The sequence below is a fragment of the Acinonyx jubatus genome, chromosome A2, assembly GCF_027475565.1.
Source record: "Acinonyx jubatus isolate Ajub_Pintada_27869175 chromosome A2, VMU_Ajub_asm_v1.0, whole genome shotgun sequence".
Lineage (NCBI taxonomy): Eukaryota > Metazoa > Chordata > Mammalia > Carnivora > Felidae > Acinonyx > Acinonyx jubatus.
This window is the reverse complement of record NC_069383.1, coordinates 11725226-11745939: the sequence shown is the minus strand read 5'-3', so window position 1 is coordinate 11745939 and position 20714 is coordinate 11725226. Positions and strand designations below refer to the sequence as shown.

The window sequence follows — 20714 nt, the reverse complement described above, 5'->3', positions numbered from 1 at the left end:
ATCAGCAACAAGAGACGAGTCTTCATACATTTCCAAACTTGTCCCATCTCCATAACGGTTGGTTTTGTACTGAAGATTTCAGTTGTCCCTGAGCCAGTGGAGCTGACTTAGCCCAAGGCTGAGTGTGGATGTTTTTCCTCTGGCTCTGAAATATCAGACCCATTAGGTAGGTATACAACAGACCCAGTTTCTATAATTGTACCCACACCAGTGTGGTTTATCTGTCTTCATGCACAAACCCACAAGGGTCGCAGATGTCAAGAGGCCAGAGGGGCTGCTGTATGGGAATTGGGAATCACTGAAGGCCAATATCTCTACAATAAAATCCATGTAGAGAAGGAATATCAAAGCTCCCAGTCCTATGGGATCAATAACATTATTTTTTAGATTTTTCTGCAAGTATAAACAATTATTTCCAAATTGATTTATTCTGAGAATTACTGTAATTTCAAGGTTTTCCTTCTCAAAGTTTTTCATTTTATATCGATACTTATGATCCAAGTATCTTTTAATTTTTTTTGTTTGTATATTTACTTAGAGAGAGAGAGAGAGAGAGTGTGTGTGTGTGTGTGTGTGTGTGTGTGTGTGTGTGAGTGGGGGAGGATCAGAAAGAGAAGGAGAGAGAGAATCCCAAGCAGGCTCCGTGCTATCAGTGCAGAGCCTGGTGTGGACCTCCATCTCGCGAACCGTGAGCTCGTGACCTGAGCCGAAACCAAGAGTCAGATGCTCAACCTACTGAGCCACCCAGGTGCCCCCATGTGTCTTTTAATTTTAACCAAGGTCAAATGGATATTATACAGCTTAGCAGGGGAAGAAGGATATGGACTAGGAGGCCAAGGATAACTGAGGCTGTTTCCCATGACACATTTGTCCTGGTGGACATCAGTATAGAAGTCTAAAACTTGCACTGCTGTGCAAATTTAGTCATTTGCTTCCAAATCGGTTTTCTCCCATGAATGTGGTTCCAAAGTCCACTTGTTACTGGATCCATCAGGCCATCAACAGGGACCCAGAACTTAATATATAAAAGTTAAAGGCATGTCTTCATTCAGTACCTTTGGTAGAGGTCACAGCAGCCACTAAGTTGAGCCCCTCATACTCCTCAGTCACAGGGATATTTCAGAGTGAGAAGCGTGCTTTGACTTTGAAGTTTGAGGAGAGATAACTCAAAAGTTGTGAGTTTCCATTAAGTCAGTGGATTCTATCATAAAGCTAAGGTCAGAAATTAAAGCTTATATCCAAGAAATAGCTATTGACTCTTATGGGGATGAAATTCTTGTCTGTCTTGCTGCTCTCAGTATGCCGAGTATAATTTTACCTCTCTTTGCCTTGAATTATCTGCATGCTTTGCTCCCTCATTTCCTTCAAGAATCTGCCACATGTCCCCTTTATCAGAGAGGCTTTCCTGGACCTCACTGCATAAAGCAGCAAACACACCCCTTGTCCAGTGCCCTCCTCCCCAGAACACTCACTTCTCAGTCTTAACTTTGTTTTATACTTCAACATACTCGATATATGTTTATTTGTTCATTTTAATGTTCAAACTGGAACATAAACACTATGAAGACAGGTGCTTTATTATGTTTATTGTGTTTTTCCAGACCCTCTAACTAGCATTGTAGTAGGTGTTCAATAAATGTTTATTGAGTGAATTTATAGGTGACCCAATGGCCAGATTGGAAGGAGATGCCCAAATGTGGAACATGCATCTTACAGAAGCCAAAATTTATAATGATTTTATGAATGTTTAGGGAACATTTCTTTGAACATTTCTTTTTTTAAAACTTTTTTAAATGTTTGTTTATTTTTGAGAGAGAGAGACAGAGTGCAAATGGGGGAGGGGCAAAGAGAGAAGGAGACACAGAATCTGAAGCATGCTCCAAGCTCTAAGCTGTTAGCACAGAGCCCAATGAGGGGCTTGGACTCACCAACTGTGAGATCACGACCTGAGCTGAAGTCGGATGCTTAACCGACTGAGCCACCCAGGTGCCCCTCTTTGAACATTTCTTAAAAGAGGGCAGATCAAACATGAAGAATTTTAATTTAACTTGGTAAAGCATTTTTCCAGTGGTTTCATTTAGTTTTATGCTAAAAAATATTTAAAATCTCAGTGAGGCCACAGATCTTTACTGCTTTACTCTCCTATCTCCCAGAGACTATGAGCTCCATAAGGGAAGTTTGAGCCCTGGAGAAAATGGTTTCTGCTACTCCTTTTATCAAAGCACTATAGATCTTTTTTAAATATACATTTTTTTTAAAAGTTGACTTATTTTTGAGAGAGAGAGAGAGAGTGTGTACACAGCAAGCAGGGGAGGGGCAGAGAGGGAGAGAATCCCAAGCAGGCTCTGTGCTGTCAGCACAGAGCCTGATGAGGGGCTCAATTTCATGAACCATAATAAGATCATGACTTGAGCCCAAGTCAAGAGTCAGATGCTTAACTGACTGAGCCAGCCAGGTGCCCCGAAAGCATTCTATATCTAACTAACATAAAGGCACCTTTCAGTTTCTGTTTTAAATTCCAATTTTTCCTGTGTGGCTCAACTAGCAAGTGCATTTAGATGGGTTGTAATGGTATCTTACTGTTATGTTCTTCCTGTTAGGTAAAAGCAAACTGCTTCCCTAATGCCTACTTTATATTCTTCTCAGGAATGGCTCAGGGAACCTACATTTCAGAAGTGGGAACGTTTCGGAGAGTAAGTAAGTGGCCTGTTAGTATTAACTTGTGGTCCCAGCCTCATTTTGAATTACAACCAAGACTTGCTCCAAGTCTAGGGAATCATTAGGGAACCACCCTTTCCAGGGGTTGCTCTTGGGCACCTTGTGATATTATTTTTTCCCCCAACTCATCCCTATGCTCAGTCAAGAGAAATGCATATTTTCTTTCAATATATGAAATTTATTGTCAAATTGGCTTCCATACAACACCCAGTGCTCATCCCAAAAGGTGCCCTCCTCAATACCCATCACCCACCCTCCCACCCCCCATCAACCCTCAGTTTGTTCTCAGTTTTTAAGAGTCTCTTATGCTTTGGCTCTCTCCCACTCTAACCTCTTTTTTTTTTTTTCCTTCCCCTCCCCCATGGGTTTCTGTTAAGTTTCTCAGGATCCACATAAGAGTGAAACCATATGGTATCTGTCTTTCTCTGTATGGCTTATTTCACTTAGCATCACACTCTCCAGTTCCATCCACATTACTACAAAGGGCCATATTTCGTTCTTTCTCATTGCCACGTAGTACTCCATTGTGTATATAAACCACAATTTCTTTATCCATTCATCAGTTGATGGACATTTAGGCTCTTTCCATAATTTGGCTATTGTTGAGAGTGCTGCTATAAACATTGGGGTACAAGTGCCCCTATGCATCAGTACTCCTGTATCCCTTGGGTAAGTTCCTAGAAGTGCTATTGCTGGGTCATAGGGTAGGTCTATTTTTAATTTTCTGAGGAACCTCCACACTGTTTTCCAGAGCGGCTGCACCAATTTGCATTCCCACCAACAGTGCAAGGGGGTTTCCGTTTCTCCACATCCTCTCCAGCACCTATAGTCTCCTGATTTGTTCATTTTGGCCACTCTGACTGGCATGAGGTGGTATCTGAGTGTGGTTTTGATTTGTATTTCCCTGAAGAAATGGGCAGAAAACATGAATAGACACTTCTCTAAAGAAGACATCCGGATGGCCAACAGGCACATGAAGAGAAATGCATATTTTAATCTTGTGTAAGAGGAACAGAGGCTCTTCATTTCATCCTCTAGCACTGAGAAAGAAAAAAAAAAGCAGCTCCTGACCTCAGGAGCCTGTCTGATACAGCTAGGCGCTATTTTTCCCCTTTGTACATAAACCATTCCATGGAACATCCACGTCAAACAAGATCACTCTGCGACCATGATAAGGCAACAAGAGCAAGATCTCTGGGCAACCACAAAATACCAAATATCCGTCTCTCTTACCTAAAATGAGGACCTGCTACTTTTTCAGAGACCAGTTCTGGCTCTATGGCCACTTTAGGCATCCCTTTACCAATAGATGAGATTTCCTGAGACAATCATAGAATTGCCCCTGCGTCTTGACAGCATCCAATCCAGAACGAAGCCTTGCTTCCTTAGACCCTCCCCAAAATGATTCGCCCAAAGCCAAATTCTCTAGTCGTTTCTTTTAAACACCTTTTACTGAGATGCCCAGTTCCCTGCAGTGTGTGCTTTTCCCTAGCCGCAATGAGTTAACCCAGCTTGTTCAGCTAGAGGGGTGCTCCTGGTGGTCTTTGGCTGGAGGGCATCAATACCATCATCTGTTAGACCTGAGGATATTCACCCCTCCCCATCCCATCCATCCCATTAAATTCTCTTCTTCATCCAGTACCAGAGACTCTGTAGGTGTTATCCAAAGGTCACTCTGACACTACTGATGTGAGTCACTGTTCGCCTTTTTATAGTTTAGTCTCCATTTCCTACGAGGATTCGAGATTTGTCTGCTCTAGATTTTGACTGTTACCAACGGACCAGCTCACAGTGCCAAATGTCTTGTGAATAAGTATCAGAAACCTTGATTACGACTTACTATTGCTTCCTTTGTGTGGCCCCCAAGCTGCTGTGACAGTAAGAACCACAGGAGAAACTGTTAAAAAATAAAACAAAAAATTGGAGTTGGCATCTCCCACTCGTTACCTTGATGGAGGCTACAAGGAGAGCTCATGACCTCTTCCAGGTACTTGGCTCTTACTTAAAGCAAACACTTCACAGATAACAGGACTTGGCATAGGTATAGCCAGTTATATATACTTGGGCCCAGAATTACAGGTTGTGTTGGGGAATGGGGGGGATGTCTCGGTCTGTGGGGCCTCTCCTGGACTCCTTGATTTGGTTGTCTTTATGTTTTACATTTGATCATTTTGCCCTCCTGGCTCCCACCCTCAACATTCTCCCACCCACCCACCTGTACTATCTCTGAACTCAAATTATACTAAATAATTTTGGCAGTCTGTGACAGTGAATTTTATGCCAAATTTAAGGCAGTTCATGCAAAGAAATTTTTAGTACCCACACGTACATATTTCTTAATTATGTATATTTGAGTTCCTTTATAGTTCAGATGAACAGAAGTAACATTTTAATGACCTTCATGTACACATACTTGTGTTAACATAGTCCTTGGCTCCTGATAACTGTCATCACTGATCAATGCTTGTTTTGTTTCTAATTTACTCATTTATTCTATTTTTTTCCTAATATAATGAACACCTATAAAACTAAGCACCCAGCATGAGAACATTGCCAATAACAATGTACACAACCTTTCCTCTCAAAGAAATGCTTCTTTATAGCATTCAAATGTGTATGAATCCAAATGAATCAGTAGCATTTCTATAGCTCTCTTGAATTAGATGTGGAGTGTGTGTGTGTGTGTGTGTGTGTGTGTGTGTGTGTAGTTAGAAGATGCTTGAAAAGTAGAGGATCACCACCCCCCCCCCCACACACACCTTCTCTACCACACTTCTGACTCTAATGATGAGGGTCAAAGAAAGAAATCCTTTTCAAAATGGAAGCTAAGTAGGGGTCCAAAAGCATTGAAGGAATAAAGAACCTAGAAGTGATGTCATCTTGAAAGAAGGCATAGAATGTGTTACTTTTGCCAGCAAAACCAGTCAACAGCTAATGCCATATCTACTTACCTAGTGGCTTGCTAGCGTATACCTTAGGTGAGGTTGCGACTCACCAATGTGAGGACATTGGTTTAGGGACTAAATATAGCAGCCTAATGTGTAAGGCCAATATATATGGCTGTAAGGCCAATGTTCCTTAGAGAGCTCCACCTGGCCTTGGGAGTTGGACAACAGAAGAAAGTAAACTAGTGGGGAAGGAAGATCCACCAAGAGATGAGGAATAGCAAAACACAAGAAATTTGGGAGCCTGAAGATTTCTCCTACATAGTTGACTGCCTCTCCAAAATACAGGGGTGGGAGGCAGAGGGAGAATTGGAGAAAACAGATTATGATGTTCAAGCAAAGTGGCAAAGAACATAACAAGGAGACTGACAGATGGATAGAAATCTTTGACATGACCTGGTCTCATCTAAGACTAAAACTTACCCAAATCGTCAAATGAATAGGAATGCAGGAAGACTTACAGCCCCATTATGATCTTGAAATGTTCCCTGGAATAGAATAGGGACAAATATCATGCCTTCTTGGGAAAGAACACTGGTTGGCAATCTTCATGCAACACCTGTTGAGTGTTCCTTCACTCAATGAATATTAAAAATCTGCTAGAGAGTAAGCTTAATCTCAGTTACATGGTGAGATCAGGGACAAGCTTTGTTTTTTGTGGAACACCTGCAGAAACAAGGGAAGGTGAAGTGTGAATAATTGGAAGAGATTTAGTGTGGCCGGACCTAGAGAGTAATGGGAAGAACAGTGAACCTGGACACACTGGGTGGATCCAAATATCTGAGGGCCTCATAAGCCATTGTAAGGGTTTGGTTTGGAGCATATCTCAGTCAATATGAAGTCACTGGAGAATTTTTATTTGAGTTTATTAAAAATTTTTCAAAGTAATACATGCACAAGGTAAAAAATTAAATAGTACAGAAGAACTTAAAATGAAAAACACGGTTTCCCACCCCACCCTCTTTAACCCTAGCCCCGTTCCCTAGAGGCAATGCATTTAACATTTTCTATTTTTAGATCTTCTGTTAACTAACTTGCTAACATTAAATAATATGTCTCAACAATAATTCTTGACTTATTAACTTTAGACGATCTTTAATAATTCCCCATTACAAAAGATAAGGATTTAACTTACACTATCCCCACCTTTCCTTTGCCTGTCCTTTCCCAAGCTTTCGACAGATAATGCCATTTTTAAGACTTCTGTTGATTTCATTTATAACTTTGGACAGTATACTGCCCTCTAGTACTTGTTCCATTAACTGCAGACTTCATCTTCTCATTCTCGCTGTGAATGCAGAAGTGGCCCATCTCTTCCTTCCACCCCTCCTCCCCCAACCAATTCTCAACCTCTTTCTGTTCTCTTGTTTCTTAGCTTGTCAGGATTCGTTATATTCCATTTCAGTTCTGAATAAAAAATTAAGCTTCTCATGTTTTGTCTCTAGGCTGATCAGAACACTGAATACCAACAGACAGCATCTACATTATTTTGTCTAGGTAAATAGTGTTTACTGAGAGCCGAGTAGATGCGAGGGCATTTTTTTGCCATTCAAAACCCAGTGTTCATGATTCCTATGCCACTTGTAAGGAAAGGTACCTACCGCCAATGTCAAATTGCATCTCTTCGTACATTCCACGAGTTTTTGTTTCACAGTTGGACCTGAATGTCTCGACATACTTCCGTTTTCTTTTTGCCGACTGAAGCATGTATGTCTTCCATATTTTCAAACATTCCAGCTTCTCAATGATACAATCTATGGAACAGAATGTATATTCTTCCCAAAGAGCCTGAGACTGTGTGCTCTCATCTGAAATGGGTCTGCTAGAGTGAGGCATCCTGCTGGGACAGCTGTCACTCTAGAGTGACACATCTTGCTGGACTGTCACTCTACAGTGAGACATCCTGCTGGACAACTGTCACTCTAGAGTGAGACATCCTAGGTGAGGTCCATTGTTTCCTGGATTCCATTTCTTCTTCTTTCCTGGTCTCCTTCCTCATTTTCTTGGAGAACTTCCTCAAGGTACTTTCTTAGTAAGGGTGCAAAGTAGGTAGACTTTCTGAAAACTTGCCTGTCAGAAAATGTCTTTATTTTGACGTCACTCTTGATAGTTTGGCTTGCTAGGTTGTCCGGGATCCAAATATTTTCCATAAGGGAAGAAACTGCTCCGTTGGCTTCCAGCACTCAGTGCTGCTGATGAAAAATCTGCTGCCAGTCTATTTCTCATCCCTTTTTAGTTGAGCTAATTATGATGACTATTTCCTCTTTGGGCACTTGTAATATCTTCCCTCTTTCCTTAATATTCCAAAATTTCACAAGATCGTGTCCAGATATAGGTGATATCAGGGTCCCTCCATATGGAGACTTAGTTCTTTCTGTTCTTCAATTTTTAAAAAATTTCTTCACCTAGATTTTGTATGTTCTCTTTTCCAAAAAGTCCTAATGCTTAGATATTGACTAGATCGCTTTCCTTCATTTTTTTCTACTGTTTCTTTTTGTTGTGTATCTAGGGAGTTGCCCTCAACTTTATTTTCCAGCCTGTCTACTGAATATTTTGGGTAGTTTTATTTCACTTTCAAAGGGCTCTTTTTATTCAGTTTTTCTTTCCTTTGTAGCCTTCTGTTTTCATGTTCACTTTGTTCACCATGTTCACTTTGTTTCCTCTAGAGTTGGTTGTATTTTTCAAGTCTCCCAATTCTAACTGGTTATTTTTCTTACATGCTTCTCCCCTGGTCCTCCCCCTCCACCTCCTAATGCCCAAACTACTGGGCTGACCGTTTGCATTTAAGAATCAATATAACTGTTAACTTCTATAGGAATTGGCATGGGTATCCTCTGCCATTGTATGGCTGGGTCTGTTTCTCTAGTTAAGCCTCTTCTGGAACTAGAAGCACTTGGGCATTTGCAGAGGGATTTTGACAGAGAATTAGCTGATAGGCTGGGGGGGGGGTGTCACTTATTTCCAAAAAAGAGAAATCTTATTCTGGGGCACCAACTTCTACCTCTCCTCAGGCAGCTTAATCAACTTCTGTACAAACAACAACAACAACAAGAACAACAGATTTTTAATGGGTACCAATCGCAATACTGCCTGTGTTCTGCACAATGGTTGGGGTAGGATAGGACGGGGTTCAGATTTACAACGGGTATAACTCTATAGACTCTTCAGGTGCTCATGTTTCTTTGGGATTAGGTTGTTCAGATCAGCTTCTATTCTGTCTGAAAGACACCTTCACTCTTTCATTCATTATCATGCTTAATCCACCTTCTCTCTTCCAGAAATGTGTTGAGATCTTCTTCAGTTATTATCAAATCTGCTCCGTTTTCTTTGCTGAGATGTGTCAATTCTCTTTGCATTTCTTGACTTCAATTTCAGTGGGGCCTGGGGAGGGAGGGGAAGTAAACTTATATGCTTAGTTCATCATCTTAAATTCAAAGTCCCACTGGAAGCTTTTAGACACAAGAGTGACATGAATAGCTTTATATATTTAAGAGGTCCCCGGGGCCGCAATGCTAAAAATGAACTAAAGAGGGCCAGAATGCATACAAATATTATTCTAGAGGACTAAGAATCTGTTTTCCTCACTGAGAACATGCAATGTCTGAGACTTCTGGGAGTCAGGCACTTTACCAAAATAACCCATCATTCAAAACCCAGTAAGCTACTAGAATGCGTTCATGGTGCCCTAGAGATAATGCGTGAAACCTGAATAAACTGAACCTGAAAGACCCACACTGTCTTTGGGAAACACTTTAGGAGCCTACCGTAGATTCTTCCTTTGAACTGGCATTTGGGGTAAACAAAGGGACTTTCTGTTCTGATAAAATTGGATGGGGGGTGAGCACAGGCAGCCAAAAAGCTGGCAAGAAGGACATAAAGGTCCTTCTGTTTGCTGGCTGGTTTCATTTACTCACTGATTTGCTTATTCAAAGCACTTTCGTTACTAACACCCATTTGGTAATCAGAGGGCCCTGGTTCGAATCCCAGGTCTACCACCTGTTAGCAATGTAGCCTCAGGCACTTTACTTAATCTCCATAAAATTCAGCTCACTTATTCCTGAAATGGGAGTGATACATTTCCACTTCATCAGATTATTGTGACGATTAAATTAATCTATATTAAAAACAAAAAACAAGTATGTTATTTGGCACACACTCAAAAACCCTCTAATTGGCAGGATTTTTTCAAATGTTGAATGAACGTCCAACATCTACGTTTAAAGCATCTAGAGGAAGACATTCATGAAATAGAGGAAAATAATTCTAGGACTGAGAAATGACATAATAAAGGAATCCACAGAAGAATACTCTGTGGGTCCAATCTTATTGCCTATGCCTCCACCCAGTTCCTAACAAAGTGAATAAATTAGTGTATTAAAACAACTAAATGAATAGAAGTGATCTAAAGGAAACTGGCTGGGTGTACGAATTAATCCCAGAGCCTCAACTCTACTTCAAATTACACAGAAAATGGGAGGTTGTGAATAAGATCAGAAGAAAACTTAAGAAAGTCTTTGCATTGTAATTAAATGAAATGTGGGTCGGTCATATCCAGTTAGCTGGTTCTGAAGTAAAGATTTCTCTGTGTGTGTGGACTTTATCTGCCAAACTGGTAAGGAACTCTGGCAGCGATAGGAATCTGTGCCACTCTGGAAATACAGACACCATCACTAAGCCGGGTGCCCATTGTTTGCTAGACAAACACCCTCATGGATTTGTTCTAGTTTTTCAAGTGACTTCCACTCTTGATCTAATCAAGGAAGGGCTTTTACCTGAAAGGTAGAACTGAATGAAGAGACCAAACCCCAAGTAGCTATTAAAACCCCACTGTGGATTTAGAGCCTGTGGATCCTGTAGATGCTAAAGCAAGATTCCACAATGCTTTCAGAGGCTGGTGTATAAAGTGTAGGATGGGATGGGATAGATCACACTGCCATCTGTAAATGCCATCTAAAAGGGCGGTCTAGCTCTACAATGATACCGAATTCATTAGACAGTAACAACAGAAGCTGACACTTTCTCAGTACCTGCCAACTGCCTGGTACTGTCCCAATTCCTTTTAGAGGTGCTAAAATTTAATCCTCACAATAATTCTATGAAATAGATCCCATTTTATAAGCAGTTTGCCCAGACGTGACTAACAGGTGGAAGAACCAGGCTTTGGATGCAAGGAGTCTGCTGTGAGAGATGATGGTCTTAACCTCCAGGCTGTGGCGAGAAAAGAGGACGTACTAAGCTCACTACTCCGTGGGCCAGCAGAACGCGGAGCAGTCTCTGAGACGTGCAAGTACTGTATCCGCAGGCCTCTTTAGAGCTATTGGTCTGAGTCTTCACGACCACCCTGTGAGGCAGGGATTTTTGTCCTCACCTCATACTCATAGAGCTACAGTGACTTTCCCAAGAGCTAACCCCAGCTATGGGCTCTTTCTGGTACACTAGATTGTGTCTCACGCTCCTGGAAAATGACCTAAGACACAGAATATCAAGGAACTGTCTGGTTATCCTGGTAAATTTGTGCTGCAGTAGATTCTAGGGTCAGGTTTTTGGAGCAGCTGGTCAAAACATACAAGACCAGAGAGTCCTCAGGATGTTAGAATGAGGACCACCCCCTAAGGGCCATGGCCCCCAATGGTGAGCCAAGGGCTGGCATGAAGGCAGGTGTCAAAGCTCTCAGAACCAGGCCAGTATAGGGCCAGGAGGGAATCTGACAGCTGAGAGCAGAGGAACGAGACTCACAAACAGAAGGCCTTGCTCCTGAGAAATTAGGATTCCCCTTTTTGCTGTGTTCTTAACCCACTTTCTAGGGATGGAGCCAGGCAGTCAGGTACAGGGGCAGGGAGCTGAGAGGGCAAGGCTAGGACCCTAAGAGACAGAGGTCGAGGACTGAATCCCCATCTCTGCCTACCTCCCCAAACCTCTCTACCTGCCACCTCGCTGGGCACTCCTTACATCTGTGTGAGGAGGTATAATTTCATAATATTTTCCTTCCATTCAGGCAGATAGGCCAGGCTGGTAGCCACTTCCTTCTGGATAGGCCAGGCCCAGGCCTCAAAGAACGGAGCCAGATTCTTCTGCACTTGGTGGGAGAACATCTTCACCCACAGATTCATTTTGTCAACATTGTCTGTGGGCAAGTTGGTCTGGTTCCTGTACTCAGTGAAGAGACGGATGAACGGCTCCCACCCAAAGGCCTCCTGTAGCTGGGAAGAGAAAGCAGCAGCAAGATGAGACATTTAATCCACAGAAAGAAGGCCCAGCAGACACTACAGTAAATTAATGTATTTAACCTCTGAAACACAAGTTTCATCTCTGTCACTGACCCTGTCTCCTATTGTGGCTGCTGGCCTCATGGGCCATCTTTATCTTATCTTCGGAAGGGCCTCTGAGCTAGCACGGTGCTCAGCACTGAGCAGACACTCAATAAATGATGGCTGTGGTAATAACTGTAAAGGTTATTATCAGTATTTACCACCAGTATCGTTATTCATGTAGCTCACTAGATCGTGAAAGCATCCACAGGATATCACACAAGGATGCAAAACAGGCTGATGTGAAAAAATCCTTGTATCTTCAACAGTTGCAAAGTTAAACCCCAATAGTTGGGGAACCTCCACCCTTACCCTGACATTAGCCTGCATCGGCCACAGGCCTATGTCAATCTGCAAGGCTAGGAACATGGCCTTTAGGGAAAAGAAGGTGAGTCCTATAGACACAGAAGATTATGTACAGTCTAGGTGGCTAGAATTAAGTTACGTAAGACATAGTTTTAGGAAACGGCAGCTGTCCTGAGGCCATTGGCAACAGCCCCTGTGAGGCTGGGTTATGGCGCTTTACAGTTGGGACGGACATTAGTCATTCTCTGGAACAGCGTCAGCTGGATTTCACACATGAGCACCTTTTGTCCCTGGGGTGAAAGCGGCCCAACGACAAGGTTAAGGTCTGCAGGCACTTTCACTGTTGTTCTCAGGGCAGTGGATTCGAACAGAGGAAGAACCAGAATAGAGTGTGCCTGGCTGGAGACCGAGTTCCAGAATCCCAGGTGGTGAGACGCTGCCCGGTGAGCTGGGAGCTGCCGCAGCGACCGCGGGGAGGGAACTGGCATGTTGAACAGTAGTTCAAAGGCAGGGGCAACCTCGTGTCCAGGCCAGTGAGGAATCTGGGACTGCCTAAGAGGGAGAAACTGAGGCAGGGAGAAGATCCGCCTCCTGTAAGGAAACAACAGGTCCCATCCCATATCTTGTGTGTGGGAGGCAGGGTGGGGGGGGGGGGGTGTTTGGTTTTAGAGGGCTATTCTGTGGCACGGCTTGGCTTCAGTCTCAGGTATGTCTGGGTTTAAAGCCAGAGATGATAACTGTATTTAAGTACTCTTTTCGCCTCTACCAAGTTTAAGCTTTCGTGGTGCTTTCTATCCACTCTACTGAACCTCCTCAGACTCATGGTGTGAGGGTGGGGCTGAGGCAGTCATGTCCACTGGGAGGCTTCATCAAATAGCACTGTCACACTTGGGCTCCGTCAGGTCTCCTGGGTCACTAGAACGTCACCTAACAAGGTTGCGCTGCCGGTCCCGAGTGGGAGGTTCCCATCCCCCTCCACTGCTGCCCAGTACCTGGAGATACGTTTCCAGGGCGGTCCACGCATTCCAGTTTTTCACATTGGGACCCTTGCCCAGGTAGATTCGGACCCTCTTCTCCCGAACCGGAGGCCACAGAGCAATATTGGCGCGGCCTCGAGGGATGCCCAGGACCGTCTCGTGCACATAAACACACCACAGGTTGCAGGTGGCCTCCGTGGTGTGCGGGGGGAACTCCCACTCCTGCCGTTGCTGGTTACGGCCGAGCTCGTGGACAGGGCCCCACAGCCCCTTGGTTCTGATGAGCTTCTCATTGATGAGCTCCTGCACAGACTCCAGATGGCACATGATGGGGTACCCTGCGTGCATCCAGCCTGGGCCGCAGGAGGGAGGAAGAGGGGTTAGGATGCTCCCCACGCATCTGTACCAGGACTCCCGGAAACCGTAATGCTCAGAAGGACGATCCACACAAGACCCACCTGGGCTTCCCCCCCTCCTCTCATGGTGGATGGGTGCCCCCACCCCACTCCCACCCGAGAGGGTGTGGCTGCAGGACTGATGCACGTTACAGACAGCCCTTCGTGTTCCTCTTCAATTTCTATTTTTGTGAGAGTGTCCTGTCCATGTGAACCTGTCTCATTATACCCTTCTCTCAAAACTGAAAAACTCCTGACGGTGGTTTCCCCTTCTCAATATTTAGATGTGGAGTTGCCCACATTGACACTACTTTATAGGGATCATCTCCGGAGGGGCAAGAAAACTGGGGTCCAGAGAAATTTCCATCGTTCTTTAATGTCCACACCCCCCCTGGTTTTCTAGGCTTCTTGACCCCCTGGCACAGATCTCTTCATTCAGTGTCTTCTCAAAGTTGTTAAGTTCCTTCTCCCAACAACTGTGACCTAGGTCCAGACCCTCTGCCACTTTTAGTTTCTCCTTGACATTCCCTGCTGGGGCTGCTGTGAAAGCCTGGCTCTATTCTCTGAATGGTTCCTGCTGTTGAAGACCTCTCTTGACATGCTGACTTCGACTGTTACATACTTTTATGTTTTATTTTTATTTTTGAGAGAGGAAGAGAGAGAGTGGGAGAGTGGGAGTGGGGCAGAGAGAGAGAGAGAGAGAGAGAGAATCCCAAGTGGGCTCTGGGCTGAGAGTGAAAAGCCTCATGGGGGCTCGAACTCACGAACTGTGAGATCATGACCTGAGCTGAAGTCTGACGCTTAACCAACGGAGCCACCCAAGCGCCTGTCAACTGTTACATATTTTAATGTGCTGCTCATATAGTTCTGTAGCCTGCTTTTCTTGTGTCACATAATCCCATCATATTTCTTTCTGCCATCAAAATATCACTTTAAATATCTTCCTCAATGACTATTGAAGGTACACACCATATATCACTTAACCATTCCATACTTTTGGACATTTAGGTGGTTTCCCATTTTTTGTTGGGGGATATGGCTGTGTCTATTTTTCTTAGATCCATTTTCCCCCTTTTCATCTAGATGGCAAGACTTACATCTTGTATGTCTTGCTAGAAAAACATTTTTAACCTGCTGGCCGCCCACTGGATGGCTGTTGGAAAAAAAAAAAAAGGAGAGGCCCCGAGGGGAGCGCGCACAGACGGCTGGTTCGCCCAGGGCACCCACCAACTGAGATCTGCACGTCGGCGACGATCCTCTGGGGCAGACGCAAAGGGAAGGGCTCGGCCCCCAGCCGTGCCACAGCCTGCATCACCTCATCCCAGAGGCGAAGCAATGGCTCAGGGTTCTCCAGGGTACGGAGATTGGCGGTTGGCACGGTCAGGATGATGTTGTCCGTAGCCAGCTCTCCCCAGGGACCTGGATTCTCTTGGATACGCCTCTTCCACTCCTCCTGCGAGGTCTCCCCTGGGAAGAGAGGCCGTGGGGCTTGAAACTCACTTTCCCAAATCCCTTAACGTGAAAAGATACAACCTGAGCCCAGGCGGAGAACAGCAAGGTCATGAACAACCACATCCCCTCTCTCTCCTTCTGTGAAGTCCCTCCCCATGAATGTGGTTTGGTCCTTCTCTCCTTCCCTCTACCAACCCACGTGTCTCTCTTCCTACACCGAATAGCCCCAGACGACCCATTCCTGCAGGCATGCACCCCACGGCTTCCACTCACCTAGCTTGTAGTACGGGGCATGCACAGCCCCCTTCACAGTGATGGGCACGGAGCCCAGTTTGCTGCTCTGAGGCACGATGATGTAGAGGAGGCCGCCCCAGAGGCAGGTGATGGACTTTGTGGGCTTGTCCAAGCAGCACCGGTTGATCACGAGCGGGCCTCGGAACAGCTTGCTGGCTCTGGTCAGGTCATCCGTGTGGCAGCCAATCTGTATCTGGAGCAGAAGATCCCCCCCCGCCCAGAGTCACTTCGGGGAGTGTGCAGGTGGAAAGGGAAGGCTCCCAGGAGGTGGGGACAGTCAGGATCACTGGGCCATGACCCCACGCAAGCCCAGTTTTTCCACCATTTGTGAACCATGTGTGCCAAACCCATGCAATTCCATCATTCCTCAGGGCCGCGTGGACTGAACCACGTGTAATGTCCTCCCAGGGATGCTGAAGTGAGGGGCACCGGGTGGAACCCACACGCTAATGCTGAGGAGGGCCGACTCCCGGGCCCCTGGGTGTCTCTGAAACCCACAGGATACTGGGTTGCCTATTTCACTGTGGCCATTCTGGCATTGGTAATGGGGCAGAGGGAATCTTGCAGACTTCTGCGTTTTGTTGACTAGAGAGGAGGCCCGGTGAAGGACAGGGTGACCGGCTGATGGCCTGGAGGATGGACTCAGTTCCTCCTGTTCTCCAGGGCCCTCCTGGGCCAGTGGAGCAGTCCCTGTACTTTGCAGAGTCCTGGGATGGTTCTCCCAGGCTGATGCTAGAGAGTTCCAGGAGAGGTACAGTCACAGAACAGACCCTACATGTCACATCTCTCAAGGGGGCTGAGCAGGATGGCTACTTAATTTGTGATGTGTGTGTGTGACAGCGACAGAGCTGAAGGTGGAACAGGGAAGCAGGAACAGTCGTCGGTGTCACAGGGAAGAGGCAGAAAGACCTTGGGCTCCAGTGGGAGGTTAGATGGGCATGGAAAGGGAACTGAGGTTGACTGCACATTGCTGCATGCTGGGGTCCCTCCATGTGGTGCCTTATTTTATTTTACTTTAATGGAAACACTTTATTTTTTAAATTATTATTATTATTATTTTTAAGTAGGTTCTGTGCCCAGTGTGGGGCTTGAACTCACGACTCTGAGATTGAGAGTTGCTTGCGTACTGAGTGAGCCAGCCAGGCACTCCTGTTTGCTGCCCTTCTTATTCCCCACTGCAGGACATGAGTGAAAGGCACAGAACTTGAGAGCTAGCAGTTGGTGAGCTTTGAGTCCTGGGCTCTGCAATGCATCAGATCTACTGATCGACCCAAGTATAGTTGACACACAGTGTCACATTAGTTCCAGGTGTGCTAGATCGATATTTTCAATCCACCTGCCCCCTCAGTTGTCTTACCCTTAAAATGGGGTAAGTCCTTGCCTCACATGGCCAGTAGGGTTTTTAACTGGCAACCAGGACAGCAAGGACCTCTGGCTTCTGCATCACACGGTAGATGGGGCCCAGCCTTACCTTCAGATCAGCAGAGGCAGCAGCTTCAGGCAGCGAGACCTCTATGATCTGCCTTCCAGGAATGTAGAGCCCGGTGCTCATCCAGCAGTATCTGGTGCCTGCCGACGCACAGAAGGGCAGACTTTATCCCTCCTCTGTGACGCCATCTCCGTCCAGTACATCCACAGCCCCTTCGGGAGCTCCGCCCGCCTCCCTCCCTTCATGCCGCCCTGATTCAGGTGCTTAAATGTCACCTAAATCCCCAACCCCCATCTCCTGGAAAGTGCACGGCCAAGGGTGGCGATGGCCTTCTGAGGCCATCAGGCCCCGTCCCCACGGCCCCCCATGCTGAGTTCTCCTTCTCCCTGCCCCCATTCCTTACCTGGATTGTTGCAATTGACGTCAACGGTGATAGGAGATTCCGAGGGGCGCAGATAGGGGCTGCTGTACATGTCTTCGATTTCTGGCACTAACAGAGAGAGGTCGCTTCCCGAGTGGGCCAGACCAGTGGCCAGGGAGAGCATAGCACCCCTGCAGCAATCATTGATAACGGGGTTCTCTCGCGTTGCTACCGGGAGCCGATAGCGACTCAGCAGTTTCCTCAGGAGCCGGTGCACAGACATATAGGCAGGGATCTCCTCTGCGGGGATCTGGAGGAAAGCAGCCCCGTCCGGCCCCAGCTTTGCCAGCCAGCCCTTCTCCACATTCCCTCTCTTCCGGCCCATTATGACCTGGAACTCGGCCAGAGTGGAGCGGAAGTGATAGGTCCTGATCCCTGCTTTAGGAGTACGGAAGGGCCCCGGATTGAGGCTCTGGCTTGTGATGCTGATGCCAAAGGGGTTGAGGAGGAGGTTTCCTGGGAACCGCGCCAAAGGGGACACTCCAGGGTTCTTGAAGGCCCACCACCAGGCTTGGGCTCCAACGAACAGTCCCCCGCCCTCTGCTACGAACTCCTGCAGCTCTTTGACCCCCACATCGCTCACGGGTTCAAAGCAATAGACACTCGCGTCGCTGGTCAGATGGGGCTCGATGCTGGTGTCTATGCCCCCCACTGCGAGCAGGCCGCTCAGTGTCCTCAGTTCTGTCTGCACCACGATCTTGCCTCTGCGGCCCCCATCCAGCCAGCGCACGGCATTGAGCAGAAAGGGGCCCAGTTTGCCAACCGTGAATAATACCTTGTGGCCGGTCACGACCACCCGGCCCCGGCCGTAGCGGGCAGCCGCTATGACACAGCCATGGTAGGAGTCTAACCCCAGGGGAAAGGCCAGAGCCCCGTGCACCAGCAGCTGGGATGGGAAGCAGTCTGAGTTGCTGATGTCCAGCTCTGAAATCCCGTGCAGGAGCTCGTCTCTGTCCTCGGAGAGGTCATCCTCACAGCTGCAAAGACACACAAGTGTTCTCCATTCAAGGAGCAGCCACAGAAAGCCCCGGGGACAGCACCCAGCATACAGCAGGCAGCAGCTTTCCTAATATGACCACTTTTGTCTCTCACAGGGCAGCTGGGAGAACAAGGTGGGCATATCTGACCTCCCTGGGTACGGAGGCTGGTCAGAGGGAAGACAGGGGGACGTTGATTCTGGTCTACTCATTCTTGGAAGACACACTCTCCAAAGCAGGGGCGCCTGGGTGGCTCTGTCGGTTAAGGGCCCTACTCTTGATTTCAGCTCCGGTCGTGATCTCCCGGTTGATGGGATCAAGCCCCATGTTGGGCTCTGCACTAAGAGCTCAGAGCTTGCTTGGGATTCTCTCTCTGACCTCTCTCTCTGCACTTCCCCCCCGCCTCCCCCCCCCGCCACTTGCAAGTGTGTGCTGTCTCTCTCTCTCTCTCTCTTTCTAAATAAATAAATAAACAGGGGCTCCTGGGTGGCTCAGTCAGTTAAGTGTCCAACTTCGGCTCAGGTCACGATCTCGCAGTCACTGAGTTCGAGTCCCGCATCAGGCTCTGTGCTGCCAGCTCAGAGCCTGGGGCTTGCTTCAGGTTCTGTGTCTCCCTCTCTCTCTGCTCCTCCCCCACTCATGCTCTGTCTCTGTCTCTCAAAGATGAATAAATGCAACACAAATTTATTTAAAAAAAAAAACCCAAATTCTCCAAAGGAAATCTCAAAGGAAGGCTTGCTGTGTTTACCTAATATTATATCTTAAATATTCCAGATTTAAGTGTTTATTTCAGCCTTTTGCACATTATATAAATAACTGAATGGTGAATCATGTTTTCATTCTCATAAAGAACCTTATTTATAAGTTCTGTGCAGCCAATTTTCTGCCAATAAAGTCAATGGAGAGCTGAGTTGGCGGCACCAGTATTATCTCAAAAGGTGGGGCAGGGGAGCTGAGTGGCTTCAACTCTAGTGAGACCCTCCTGGTAACTTGAACCTAAAAGGATTGACTGCTGACACCCAGCACTCCACCCACTCATTGCCGGCTCGCTGGAGTGACATCCACACTATAAGGTCTTTCTCAGCACCATCTGTACCCGTCTCTGGGTAACGGACCCCTATCACCTCAGGACACCTGTAACCCCAAAACAGGAGATGCAGCCCTGGCCACCTAGTGGGATCCTCAGGGGGTAAGAGGTGGAGTGACCTCCATAAGTTCGAGATCCCAGAACTGGCTGTGCCACTTTTGTAAAGATGTAACTGCAGAAGGCAGCTGCCAGGATACAATGGAAAACAGGAGCCAGGCGGACAGCAGAGCTGAGTCGTGTCCTCTGGATGGGAGAACTCCAGTTAACCGACGGGGAGACTGCGGTGCTCTCAGTGGGTACTAGCCTTTCCTGGAGACAAGGTATCACCCTAGTGACTCTCCAGCTCCTTCAGGTAGTAACCTCCGAAGTTATTCAGCTCGCTGTTCCTGCTCTGATTCTCAGTTTACCCAACCACCTTGTGATTATAGTCTTGCTTCTGATTCTGACGATCACCTGCCCAACAGGCCAGGCCACGCAGAATGTTCTAGTTTTGTGACATGTCTATTTCTCAAGCAATATCTTGGACAGTCTGTCTTTAATTTGGTGATTCTAAAATTAAAAATATGAATTAAAAAAATTTTTATGACTTTGTACCTGCATATAAAATTAAATGTAAAATGTGTTTAAATTCTTATAAGAAGCAGTTCTGTGTATAAATTTCATGCAGTTGTTTTATAGGTGAAATCAGTGAAGAGGTAGGTCACTGTGCTTTATTTATTGTTTTATTTTTTTAAGTTTATTTATTTATTTTGAGAAAGACAAAAACTAGACAAGTAGGGGAGGGGCAGAGAGAGAGGGAGACAGAGAATCCCAAGCAGGCTCCATTGCCAGCACAGAGCCCGACGCGGGACTTGAACCCAAGAAACTGTGAGATCGTGACCTGAGCCAAACCCAAGAGTCAGACGCTTAACTGACTGAGCCACCCAGGCACCCCTGTGTTTTAGATAAATACATTGGCATCAAGGTTTATACACTATTATGACAAGGGGGGTGATACTGAATGTGCAAATTTGAGGTCCAGACACTGAGTCGCTAGAACCTCATCTAGACGATGACCCTGGGTGAGGTCCTGCTCATGCTAAGCTGGGGGGCACCCTCAGAGTGTCTTTTATGTCTAATAGCCATGACTTCTATGCAGGGGGAGAAAAATTTTTCTTTCCTAAACTGAAAAAAATCTGAACTGGATTTTTACTTCTCTTTCCCATTCTCTTCTGAAATGAAACATTAAGTTTTAAAATCAGAATAAATCCATGATAGCACTGGGTTTGGAGAAGGGCATAATCAATAAACTGGGCCAGTGAGAAATTTATAGAAAATGGAAATCAAATGGAATCAGACTGATCAGAAACCCTTTAAAACAGAAGAATCTGTAACTGCGTCTATGTGAAAGAAAAAGACCAAGAAA

The 20714-nt window shown here is 46.1% G+C and overlaps 1 protein-coding gene across 4 annotated transcripts in view; it reads right to left on the bottom strand.

Annotated features, from left to right (window-relative positions):
• Positions 1–8710: 8710 nt before the first annotated feature.
• The window catches only part of LOC106980764 (TRPM8 channel-associated factor 1), a 52845-nt gene continuing 40841 nt past the window's right edge, over positions 8711–20714 (bottom strand). For 3 of the 4 annotated variants that reach the window (XM_027075675.2, XM_027075676.2, XM_027075672.2), the window contains exons 3-9: positions 17228–18222; positions 16867–16964; positions 15375–15588; positions 14877–15116; positions 13270–13607; positions 11613–11863; positions 8711–9044 (exon numbers count right to left, since the gene is read on the bottom strand). In XM_027075675.2, coding sequence (XP_026931476.1) covers positions 9035–9044; positions 11613–11863; positions 13270–13607; positions 14877–15116; positions 15375–15588; positions 16867–16964; positions 17228–18222 — 2146 coding nt within the window. In that variant the 3' untranslated portion in view covers positions 8711–9034. Of the gene's footprint in view, positions 9045–11586; positions 11864–13269; positions 13608–14876; positions 15117–15374; positions 15589–16866; positions 16965–17227; positions 18223–20714 lie in introns of all 4 variants that reach the window. The other variant, XM_027075674.2, reaches the window with a different exon arrangement.